We start from the raw sequence: 12,883 nt of genomic DNA, 5'->3' as shown, positions 1-12,883 counted from the left end.
AGGAAACCACACCCCAAAGCTGTAAATATGAAGACAACCACTCAGAGACAAACACATGCCCCTAAATGTCAGAAGTCTTAATGTCTGGGCGAGCTCAAATCACAACATTTTAAGAACACCGAAATAATTTTGTTGCACAACAAAATTCGCAAACCTGCTTTTCAGGTAAAAGACACAAGGTATTCTAATTTTCTTTTATCTTTTTAAAATGGTTTCACCGTTGATCACCGCATCAGTCAAGAGATGTCTTTATTTTACACTAAAGACAAAACAATGCACTTAAGACTGATAGCAAAGCACACCTTTGGTACAGCAATTGTATGAAAACAGGCATTGCGTACACCACCAATTTTAGTAGCGCAAACCAAACCCCTGAATGTGGCAAGTGTTGAAAAATGTCTTCACACCTTCAATGGTATAATTTAATGTATAGAACCACAATCAGTGCATTACATTCAAGCAAGCATGGTGTTAAGGGGTCTACCATATCAAACATTGAAAAAGACTTCATTCTTTGAATTAGAACAGTGGGTTTTTAACTTTAACAATTGGCTTTACTCAATGTATGCTTTGCACAAGAATGCAAACTAGCCACTTTACCCAAGACTTACTGCATGATACAACTGAAACAATTAAGAAATTTGAATACATTTTCAAAACTGATGGAAATAATTTTTAATTTTTTTACACTTTAAATGGGATGGAGAACATATTTGTGGATGTTTTGAACTATTGTTTTTTTTAACCACGGTGTATATTGTGAAGAATAATTCAGACATCATTGTAGGGTTAATTTAACTTTTCAAAGATGATGTTTTGACAGCAAACCTAATAGTTGATCAATTCATCAATACATATCAAACAAAATTTGATTATAATGCGCTTCTAAATGAATAGAGGACAAAATATGTGACCATAACTATAAATTGGGGTGATCCGCAAAGATCCACAGTAGTACCTCGGTTTTTGTACGGCACACTTCTTGTAGGAGTCGCACAAAACAAACTCTCCGCAGTGATGGGCCGCAGCATGCTGATGTAGCGACACAACGTAGCTTAGCTACATTTCCCTATAACGTAGCTATTTAGACCCATGTAGGGAAGTAGCGTCCATCAAACGCCACGCAGAGAGAAAATTGACTGCAAATCATAGGCAGAGGCAAGTTCGGGCGGGTCATGACGCTTCAAAACCATGAAGCAAAATCATAACAGCCCGCAGCCGTGGCAGAAACCACACAAGGAGAGGCACTCTCCTCGGATGAGAGTATTTACTGCAGTTGTGTAAACTCAACCACAAGGTTAAAAGGATGCTGCTTTAAGAGGACTTCCCCAAAAAAAAAAAAAAAAAACTTGCACTCCATATAAACAAGGTATTTTAATGCACGGTTTGCTACTTTGTTTAAATAACTGTTTATTCCAGAGTGCATCAATAGGGCATTTAACGGAACATTTTATAAAAGTTATGTTTTTTTTCTGGCCAACTGCACAGTACAAAGCTGTGAGCAACCAACCCAGGAAAGAGGGAGACGATAGGAAAGTATCAATGTTGATTAACCCATGTTGCTTAGTTACACACCGGTATAAGTCACATGAAATTCCAGTCCTGGCACGAGAATGTTGACTTTTATCTTTTATTTCAGTTCATGTGAAGATGGAGTTTGTTGATGTCTGTTACATGACACATATGTTTTGCACTTTTCCTTAGGCCAGGCTTTTCTTTCTTTCCCACGGTTGTTTCTGTTGAAACAGTTTCTGAAAGGTTTCCGTACCAAAAAGAGAGTATATATTTCGGTGTTTAAAACTATTATTGTTTCACTGCCTTTTATTTATTTTGTGTCAAGTGTATTCCCCTCATTTTTTACATTGTACCTCAACTTTGGAAGTTAAAAGAAATCTTAAAAAGCCAGACAGAGAGCATGTTTCCAGTTTGTGTTTTATAAAATAAACACTCAAACTGAGCCATTCTCTTGGCCCGTTCCTTTGGTGGAAAGTTGTACATTAAATTTAGATACAGATTTATTTGTGTAGTGTTGATGTAGCAAGCTACTTTTGCCGTGTAGCTTCTGACAATTCTCTGGAAATAGCTTCCCCCTTAGCTTCTTATATGGAATCGATAGTAACTCGTAGCTTTGCTTACTACATTTGCCAAGTAGCTTGCCCATCACTGCTTGCTTGTTTGTCCACGTGTCGTTCCGCGGAATGGAGTTGGTAACATAAGACTGTTTCATGTTCAGTACGCCAGCAAAATAAGCCACCATGGGGCTAGAAAAAGTTGCACTTTAATAAAGAAGGTGAGAACTACTATTGAATTCAAGGTGAGAACTTGTAGCAAAGTACAAAGATGACGTCCACATAGCTGCCCTCCCACTCATCCCCATCAAGTCTTAAGTAAAATCCTAAACTTGATTTTAATTGTTCATTCATTATATTTCACATTGTACACATTCAAAAATGTATTTTTTTTTCCTCTATTAAATGTGCTTTGTGGTAACACCGAATGTCTGGAATAGATTAATTTACATGACTTCTTATGGGGAAAATGGACTGTTTTCTGATAATTCAGTTTGTCGGATTTTTTAAAACAGATCACTAATGAAAACCGAGGTACCACTGTACCTTTAAATTCTTGCTAATGAAACTGTTTCAAGTATTTGCCATTCCATCTAATAGTACAGCAGCTTCCAACTATAACTGCTACAAAAAAAAAAAAAAAATTGGTTAAAAGATAATCTCTTTCTTGTTTTTTACCGACCGCTTGCGGCGATGAAAGGTCTTCCCACTCAATTTGCGTTACTTTACCTGCGTGGAGGGCTCGGCTGGGAATGAGGTTTAGCTGACCGTCGATCCAGTGCCATATTTACATCTGAAAATAAATCAATCCAAACGTTGAACAAAACAATGACATGTCAATCAGATTGTGCGATCACGCAAAATGAAGGGGTCGCGTCAACAAAATTCCACGATCCAAATGAAAATAGGCTCCGGTACTCTTAATTTGAACTTCCATGCGGAATTAGAGGTGGAAATGCCGCTCAGCGAGTTGTCTTTGGTCAAATTGGGTTCGAAATGACAAGGAGAAAAAAAAATTTCCGTCGAAAATTGAAGTCACCGCGATGTGCATTTTGGAGCGCATAATTCAAGGAAATGCAAAGACAATGATGTGAACTTAAACTAATGGTAAAACAGTTTTATTTTCTTTGTGTGCCAATAATTCAAAATGAAAAGGCAAAGCATTCATGCAGAAAAGGCAAAAACATGATTACAGTGAATGATGTCTTCAACATTGAACTTTTAGGTATTAACCATTTTTCCAACTTTATCATTATCTCAAACTGCAGATAGCTCATCTTTATGAAGCCCCCTGTTACTTGAACAAGTCTCATCAATTACAGTGGGGCAAAAAAGTATTTAGTCAGCCACCGATTGTGCAAGTTCTCCCACTTAAAATGATGACAGAGGTCTGTAATTTTCATCATAGGTGCACTTCAACTGTGAGACCGAATGTGAAAAAAAAAATCCAGGAATTCACATTGTAGGAATTTTAAAGAATTTATTTGTAAATTATGGTGGAAAATAAGTATTTGGTCACTTCAAATAAGGAAAATCTCTGGCTCTCACAGACCTGTAACTTCTTTAAGAAGCTCTTCTGTCCTCCACTCATTACCTGTCTTAATGGAACCCGTTTGAACTCTTTATCTTTATAAAAGACACCTGTCCACAGCCTCAAACAGTCAGACTACAAACTCCACTATGGCCAAGACCAAAGAGTTGTCGAAGGACACCAGGAAAATAATTGTAGACCTGCACCAGGCTGGGAAGAGTGAATGTACAATAGGCAAGCAGCTTGGTGTAAAAAAAATCAACTGTGGGAGAAATTATCAGAAAACGGAAGATATACAAGACCACTGATAATCTCCCTCGATCTGGGGCTCCACGCAAGATCTCATCCAGTGGGGTCAAAATGATCATGAGAACGGTGCGTAAAAATCCCAGAACCACACAGGGGGACCTGGTGAATGACCTGCAGAGAGCTGGGACCAAAGTAACAAAGGTTACCATCAGTAACACACTACGCCAAGAGGGAATGAAATCCTGCAGTGCCAGATGTGTCTCCCTGCTTAAGCTAGTGCATGTCCAGGCCCGTCTGAAGTTTGCCAGAGAGCACATGGATGATACAGCAGAGGATTGGGAGAATGTCATGTGGTCAAATGAAACCGAATAGAACTTTTTGGTATATACTCAACTCGTCGTGTTGAGTATATACCACCCCCATGCTTCACCTACTGTGAAGCATGGGGGTGGAAATATCATGCTTTGGGGCTGTTTTTCTGCTAAGGGGACAGGACGACTGATCCGTGTTAAGGAAAGAATGAATGGGGCCATGTATCGTGAGATTTTGAGCCAAAACCTCCTTCCATCATTGAGAGCCTTGAAGATGAAACGTGGCTGGGTCTTCCAGCATGACAATGATCCCAAACACACCGCCCGGGCAATGAAGGAGTGGCTCCGTAAGAAGCATTTGAAAGTCCTGGAGTGGCCTAGCCAGTCTCCAGACCTCAACCCCATAGAAAATCTGTGGAGGGAGTTAAAAGTCTATGTTGCTTGGCGACAGCCCCAAAACATCACTGCTCTCGAGAAGATCTGCATAGAGGAATGGGTCAAAATACCAGCTAGTGTGTGTGCAAACCTGGTAAAGACCTATAGTAATCGTTTGACCGCTGATATTGCCAACAAAAGTTATATTACAAAGTATTGAGTTGAATTTTTGTTATTGACCAAATACTTATTTTCCACCATAATATACAAATAAATTCTTTAAAATTCCTACAATGTGAATTCCTGGATTTTTGTTTCCCATTCTGTCTCTCACAGTTGAAGTGTACCTATGATGAAAATGACAGACCTCTGTCATCATTTTAAGTGGGAGAACTTGCACAATCGGTGGCTGACTAAATACTTTTTTGCCCCACTGTAGCTGTGTTTTATATGCATGTTTGTACATATTTATCAAAAGTCACACCCAGTGCAGTCAAGGCTTACCTATTTTATAATCTTTATAAATTCGACCATTTTGGGCCGCCATTGCAGCTTCTGCTTCCTCTATGTGTTCAAATTGCACAAATCCAAAGCCACGAAACATGGACACGTCTGAAAAAGGAACAGTTTCAGTGGTACAAACTTTGGAATTATTTCCAAGAGCACTGAATACCTTATCTCATAAAAGACAGTGAATACAAATACAGCTTTACATGCTTAGAATTACTTATGTTTAATATGCTAATGTACTCAAAATAGAGACATTCTTTTTAAATAAATAATCGTTCAGTTTACAGACAGCATGTTGCTCATGATGTGGTTGGTGGTGTTTACTGACCAATAACTTTTCCATATGGTCTGAAGAGTTCTTCCAAATCCTTCTTCTCCATGATGGATGTCGGCAAATTCCCAATAAAAAGCCTTCTTTCCAAATCTCGAGGATAGTTACTGCTACAGGAGCGTGTGACACGCCCCGGCGATGAACTTCGGCTTCTTCTGCGAGACATGACTGGGCCCCAAAGTTTGGCAGACTCTTTCTTCGTACGTTTGAAATGTTTGGAAATGTTTTGTTTTGAGCCGATACAAGTGTCTTTAAATGGCCATCCACAATCCTGAAACATGTCAATGAGTGACAGAGATTACAAATTATCTAGGATTGAAAAGTATTTTTAGTGGGACAACAGGTAGGAATCGGAAAATCTAATTGAACGAATTGTTGAAAAATGGCACCAATTTATAAATTATTGCAAGTTTAACAACCGGATGCATTCTATCCGTGGCGCATGCTTAGAATTTCATGGACTGATTGACATTTTATTTATTTTTTTGTGTAGCCCGGCATTAGCGATCCACAAGTTCGGCAAAGCTTCTCCACATGATTTTCAGATCTGTGGCAAAATTCAGATGCTGATCCATGCTCTGTGATAACAGGTCTCTCCAATATGTAGTAAGCCGATTGGTGCTTAAGAATAAGAACCAAACTAAAATGGAATGTCAAAACTGTGGAGTAACTGTTGTAGCAACCCATGAAAACCCGATAAAATGCACCGAACATCGCTTGTTCAGTGTGAAGAGCTGCACTGTACATGTACAGTACATAGTCTATTGTCCAAAATGTTTACCGGTTATAAAATCTTTACGATAAGGCAGTTGAAAATTCACATCGCAAATATGAAATGACAAACCGCCGCAAGGTTGAAAAGTCCTCCAAATCTTCTCCTTGAAAATGGCAAACAAAGTCCGAATATCTTGATGAAAATGATATTTGAGAAACAAGGCGTCGCCTCGGCAAGCGGAGAAACTGAAAGGTTTCTCTTACTTGCTTTTCTAGTTGTTTTTGATTGCACATGACAAAATTGTTTCAACCAAAGAACATTTATCACATTTTTACTAGGAGGTAATGCTGCTCAGTGAACAGCCTTGTAAATACCTGAACTGCAAGCAAGACGCTGTGGACACTGGCTCCAATGGGTTGTCTGAAAGAACAAAAATATGTGAAGGACAAATAATTTATAAACGATCTTACTCAGCTACAAAATCACCCAATTGCAATTCTGACATTTGTGTGCACTTTACAGAAACTGAAATAACTGGCAACAAGTACAGGATAGCATAATTTTATGATTAGGATAAATTTCAGGTGTATCTCGGTGATAAGCTGTGAGCACATAAGGACTCGATCAAACATGGCAAAGTAGTCTGTGATAACAGCCAGTCTGGAGTTCACCTTTGACCGCTCCACGTCCGTTTTCGAGGTACGCAGAAGTAAACAATCTTACCGCCCACCTCAACCGCGCGTCGGGGGCGGGGTTTGGTGGTAGCGGGGGTGTATAATGTAGCCTGGAAGAGTTAGGCATACATGGGATTCTGGGTATTTGTTCTGTGTTTATGTTGTGCCCTAATGTATATATTGTTTTATGGTCATTTATTTTGTTTTTTCCAGTCATTGGTGGAGCTAAGGATAGTATTTGAATCTTGTTTTGAATATTTAATTGAATAATATAAGCAAGCTTAGACTGATTTTTTCCCCACCCCCGCATTGTTTACCTGTATCTCACCTTTTTTGTAAGGGGCGCCGGAAGTTGGCAGACCCGTCAGCAATCCTGTTCTTTCTCCCTGTAATGTTTGTCTGATCTCGAATGGGATTGTGCTGAAATTTTTCATTTCCCCTTGGGGATTAATAAAGTATTTCTGATTCAAATTTTTTTGTGCATCACTTTGGGAAAAAAATGGTTTAAATGTGCTACATACATAAAGTGGAATGGATTGCATTGAAATATTGTATTCACTTTGCTGCCGCCCTTTATCCCGCGTACATCTACTAGGAGGGTATATGTGGACGACTTCGATAAAAAAAGGAAATTAAAGCTGCAAGCAGGGATGGACGGGACCGGCTTTGGCAACTGCCCCCGCGACCCAAGCCCGGATAAGCGTTAGCTAGCCGGCAGACATCTTAAAAGGGAACATTTCACCAGATCTATGTAAGCGTCAATATATACTTTGATGGTGCAGAAAAAAAGACTATATATATTTTTTAACTGATTGCCGAACTCTAAATGGGTGAATTTTGGCGAATTAAACGCCTTTCTGTTTATGGCTCTTTTGGCGATGACGTTAGAACGTGACGTCACAGAGGTAATACAGCCGTCATTTTCATTTTCAACACATTGCAAACACCGGGTCTCAGCTCTGTTATTTTCGACTTTTTTTCGGAACCTTGGCGACATCATGCCTCGTCGGTGTGTTGTCGGAGGGTGTAACAACATTAACAGGGAGGGATTCAAGTTGCAACACTGGCAAGAAATCTGCCGCCAGACCCCCATTGAATGTACTGGAGTGTCTCCACATTTTACCGGCGACGACAGACTGTCTTATTGTGGCGGTCCGTTCCCTGTACGATCAGTGCCAGAGCTTGGTCCGCAGTAAGTCGAGCACATTTCCAGTGAGGGTTGGACTCCGCCAAGGCTGTCCTTTGTCACCGATTCTGTTCATAACTTTTATGGATAGAATTTTGTAGGCGCAGTCAAGGCGTTGAGGGGTTCCGGTTTGGTGGCCGCAGGATTAGGTCTCTGCTTTTTGCGGACGATGTGGTCCTTACGGTTTCATCTGACCGGGATCTTCAGCTTTCGCTGGATCGGTTCGCAGCCAAGTGTGAAGCAACCGGAATTAGAATCAGCACCTCCAAGTCTGAGTCCATGGTTCTCGCCCGGAAAAGGGTGGAATGCCATCTCCGGGTTGGGGAGGAGACCCTGCCCCAAGTGGAGGAGTTCAAGTACCTAGGAGTCTTGTTCAGGAGTGAGGGAAGAGTGGATCGTGAGATCGAGAGGCGGATCGGTGCGGCGTCTTTAGTAATGCGGACGTTGTACCGATCCGTTGTGGTGAAGAAGGAGCTGAGCCGGAAGGCAAAGCTCTCAATTTACCGGTCGATCTACGTTCCCATCCTCACCTATGGTCATGAGCTTTGGGTCATGACCGAAAGGATAAGATCACGGGTACAAGCGGCCGAAATGAGTTTCCTCCGCCGTGTGGCGGGGCTCTCCCTTAGAGATAGGGTGAGAAGCTCTGCCATCCGGGAGGAACTCAAAGTAAAGCCGCTGCTCCTTCACATCGAGAGGAGCCAGATGAGGTGGTTTGGGCATCTGGTCAGGATGCCACCCGAACGCCTCCCTAGGGAGGTGTTTAGGGCACGTCCAACCGGTAGGAGGCCACGGAGAAGACCCAGGACACGTTGGGAAGACTATGTCTCCCGGCTGGCTTGGGAACGCCTCGGGATCCCCCGGGAAGAGCTAGACGAAGTGGCTGGGGAGAGGGACGTCTGGGTTTCCCTGCTTAGGCTGTTGCCCCCGCGACCCGACCTCGGATAAGCGGAAGATGATGGATGGATGGACAGACATGGCACAGAGATGTATGGATAACCTGTGGATGCATTTGCAACGATAAAGTCAACGAAATCACAAAGGTGAGTTTCGTTGATGTTGTTGACTTATGTACTGATCAAACATTTTTTTTAGGAAACTTTTGTTTTGAATGGGTTTTTACCAACTTCCTGTTGATTTTCGCTGAAGGAAGTCAGTGTATGAAATGTAGGTCTAAGTCAGACCTACATAGAGGTTTTTGTTTCATGTCTCTCCGACATTCCTACCGGAAGTTACGAGCAGTTTTGGTCTGTGTTTTTTTTCCTAGGGGGCGCTAGAGCGCAATTATGAGTGTTGGTTTTTAAATTAAATGGCAATTTTCGCCAGTCCTTGATGTGTGTGTAAAATTTGGTGAGTTTTGAAGCATGTTAATGGGGTCAAATTACAGCTCGAAGAGGCGGCGGTGGTTTAATAATAATGAAAGCTTAGATATACAATAGGGTTCTCTGTCCCATAGGAACACTCGGTCCCTAATTAAACCCATCTCACTATTTAAACCGCCGTTGTATATTTAATGTGTGCTTAACCTCTGCATGTGCATGGCTAGTAAATAAAAAGGAATAATGGAGGCCTGTGTTACTATGGCCACACAACATGGAGGCCGGGGGAACGACGGCGCCAGCTTTGGCAAATGGCGAATTTGCTCCCAACGCACGCAGCGAAATACACGCACTTCCAAACATTAAAAATAACGCACAAAGACTTCCTTTACCCTCACACGACTAACAAAGTACAAGCTTATGTCCATTGTTGAGGTGCGCGGTAGAAAATGTGTTCCATCGTGTACGTATGTTAGCATTAGCATTAGCCGCGCGCTTTTAGCTTAGCTTGCGAGTCAACGAAGGAGTAGATAATACATGCAAAGCACTCGACGTGCACAATGAGCCACGGCTAGACATGAGTATGAATGAATGGGTTACCTTCAAAAAGCGGCTTGGTTTGACTTTAATCCTCGCAACTCTACGTCCTGCGTTGTCTTCATACAAGAAAGAAAACCCTTCGCGAGCCTGCAGTTAGTGGTTACGTCATTTCCGGTACGCTCCTTCAGCCACTTCGCGCCACCTAGCGATCGGAGCTATGCTGCAAGACATTCAAGTACATAAAGCGACGCCGAGAGGGACAAGCGGTAATAAATGGCTGGGTTGAACTCTACAATTTTCTTGTCTTGTCTTATTTTACTTTTTGGGGACTTTTCTCCTTTATTTCGATCACAACAACCAAAAATAGATGGAGTAGATATTGAAAGGGTAAGAGAAACCAGATTTTTGGCAGTATTAAAGGCCTACTGAAATGAGATTTTCTTATTCAAACGGGGATAGCAGGTCCATTCTATGTGTCATACTTGGTCATTACGCGATATTGACATATTTTTGCTGAAAGGATTTAGTAGAGAACATAGACGATAAAGTTCGCAACTTTAGGTCGCAAATAAAAAAAACCTTGCCTTTACTGGAAGTAGCAGACAATGTGCGCGTGACATCACGGGTTGTGGAGCTCCTCACATCTGAACATTGTGTACAATCATGACCACCAGCAGCTAGAGCAATTCGGACCAAAAAAGCGACAATTTCCCCATCAATTTGAGCGAGGATGAAAGACTCATGGATAAGGAAATTTAGAGTGAAGGGTACTCCGGCTTCCATCCACTTCCAAAGACATGCACCTGGGGATAGGTTGATTGGCAACACTAAATTGGCCCTAGTGTGTGAATGTGAGTGTGAATGTTGTCTGTCTATCTGTGTTGGCCCTGCGATGAGATGGCGACTTGTCCAGGGTGCACCCTGCCTTCCGCCCGATTGTAGCTGAGATAGGCGCCAGCGCCCACCGCGACCCCAAAAGGAATAAGCGGTAGAAAAATGGATGGACTAGAAAAGAAAAAAAAAGTTTAAAAAAAATGCGATTGCAGTGGGAGCGATTCAGATGTTAACACATTTACTAGGATAATTCTGGGAAATCCTATTGTGTTACTAGTGTTTTAGTAAGATTATATAGTACCTGAAAGTCGGAGGGGTGTGGTGACCGCCAGTGTCTCCGGTGGGAGGAGGTAATAGTCTGCAGCAGCTGCAGGAGGACGTGAGCTCCGCTCATAACTACGGTAAGAGCCAACTTATTACCACAATTTTCTCACCGAAACCTGACATGTGGTCGGGATCCATGTTCACTTGACCGCTCTGTTCCATAGTAAAGCTTCACCTTCGGGAATTTTAAACAAGGAAACACCGGCTGTGTTTGTGTGGCTAAAGGCTAAAAGCTTCCCACCTCCATCTTTCTACTTTGACTTCTCCATTATTAATTGAACAAATTGCAAAAGATTCAGCAACACAGATGTCCAGAATACTGTGTAATTATGCAATTAAAGCAGACTACTTATAGCTTGGATTGGGCTCAAAAATAATGTCTGCTACAACCCGAGACCTCAAACGCACACGTCATCATACAAGTCATCATACCGCAACGTTTTCAACCCGACACTTAGCGGGAAATTTAAAATTGCAATTTAGTAAACTAAAAAGGCCGTATTGGCATGTGTTGCAATGTTAATATTTCATCATTGATATATAAACTATCAGACTGTGTGGTCGGTAGTAGTGGCTTTCAGTAGGCCTTTAAACAAATTGTCAGAAATAGCCAATTTCCTCAATTTACCTTTAACTCTGTTATTAGTGATAAATAATGATATTTATCTTTGTGGAAACACTGATCATCTTAATGATTTCTCACAATAAATATATATAGAAACAGATAAATATACATTTAAAAAAAAGGGTATTCCTGTCTGTCATTCGTCGTACATTTTTTTTCCTTCTACGGGAGGTTTTTTGTAGAGAATACATGATGAAAAAACACTTAATTGAACGGTTTAAAAGAGGAGAAAACACGAAAAAAAAGAAAATTAAATTTTGAAACATAGTTTATCTTCAATTTCGACTCTTTAAAATTCAAAATTCAACCAAAAAAAGAATCGAAAAACTAACTAATTCGAATCTTTTTGAAAAAATTTTAAAAAATAATTTATGGAACATCATTAATAATTTTCCCAATTTGGATTAATTTTAGAATTTTGATGACATGTTTTAAATAGGTTAAAATCCAATCTGCACTTTGTTAGAATATATAACAAATTGGACCAAGCTATATTTCTAACAGACAAATCATTATTTCTTCTAGATTTTCCAGAACAAAAATTTTAAAAGAAATTCAAAAAACTTTGAAATAAGATTTACATTTGCTTCTACAGATTTTCTAGATATGCCAGATTTTTTATTTTTTATTTCAATCATAATAAGTTTGAAGAAATATTTCACAAACATTCTTCGGCGAAAAAACAGAAGCTAAAATGAAGAATTAAATTAAAATGTATTTATTATTCTTTACAATTAAAAAAATAAATTTACTTGAACATTGATTTAAATTGTCAGGAAATAAGAGGAAGGAATTTAAAAGGTAAAAAGGTATATGTGTTTAAAAATCCTAAAATCATCTTTAAGGTTGTATTTTTTCTCTAAAATTGTCTTTCTGAAAGTTACAAGAAGCTAAGTAAAAAAAATAAATGAATTTATTTCAACATGTGAAGACCAAGTCTTTAAAATGTTTTCTTAGATTTTCAAATTCTATTTGAGTTTTGTCTCTCTTAGAATAAAAAATGTCCAGCAAAGCGAGACCAGCTTGCTAGTAAATAAACAAAATTTATAAAATAGAGGCAGCTCACTGGTAAGTGCTGCTATTTGAGCTATTTTTAGAACAGGCCAGCGGGCGACTCAACTGGTACTTACGGGCGACTTGGTAACCCCTGCGCCAACAAATCCAGGTACACAACGCGACGCCGAGAGGGACAAGCGGTAGGAAATGGATGGATTGAACTCTACAATTTTCTTGTCTTGTTGTACTTTTTTTGGACTTTCATCCTTTATTTCGATCACAACAACCAAAAAT

General features: G+C 40.2%; 1 protein-coding gene across 15 annotated transcripts in view; it reads right to left on the bottom strand.

Annotated features, from left to right (window-relative positions):
- The window catches only part of ncoa5 (nuclear receptor coactivator 5), a 46,451-nt gene that overhangs the window by 19,596 nt on the left and 13,972 nt on the right, over positions 1-12,883 (bottom strand). For 10 of the 15 annotated variants that reach the window (XM_061889908.1, XM_061889996.1, XM_061889980.1 and 7 more), the window contains 4 exons: positions 6,466-6,511; positions 5,374-5,647; positions 5,040-5,147; positions 2,799-2,862 (listed from right to left, as the gene is read on the bottom strand). In XM_061889908.1, the coding sequence (XP_061745892.1) occupies positions 2,799-2,862; positions 5,040-5,147; positions 5,374-5,647; positions 6,466-6,511 (492 nt within the window). Of the gene's footprint in view, positions 1-2,798; positions 2,863-5,039; positions 5,148-5,373; positions 5,648-6,465; positions 6,512-9,870; positions 10,029-12,883 lie in introns of those variants that run through there. The other 5 variants (XM_061889971.1, XM_061890029.1, XM_061889986.1 and 2 more) reach the window with 4 other exon arrangements.

The sequence above is a fragment of the Nerophis ophidion genome, linkage group LG02 (genome assembly GCF_033978795.1).
Source record: "Nerophis ophidion isolate RoL-2023_Sa linkage group LG02, RoL_Noph_v1.0, whole genome shotgun sequence".
Classification (NCBI taxonomy): Eukaryota; Metazoa; Chordata; class Actinopteri; order Syngnathiformes; family Syngnathidae; genus Nerophis; species Nerophis ophidion.
The sequence above is the reverse complement of the archived record's forward strand: the minus strand, read 5'-3'. Positions and strand labels throughout refer to the sequence as shown.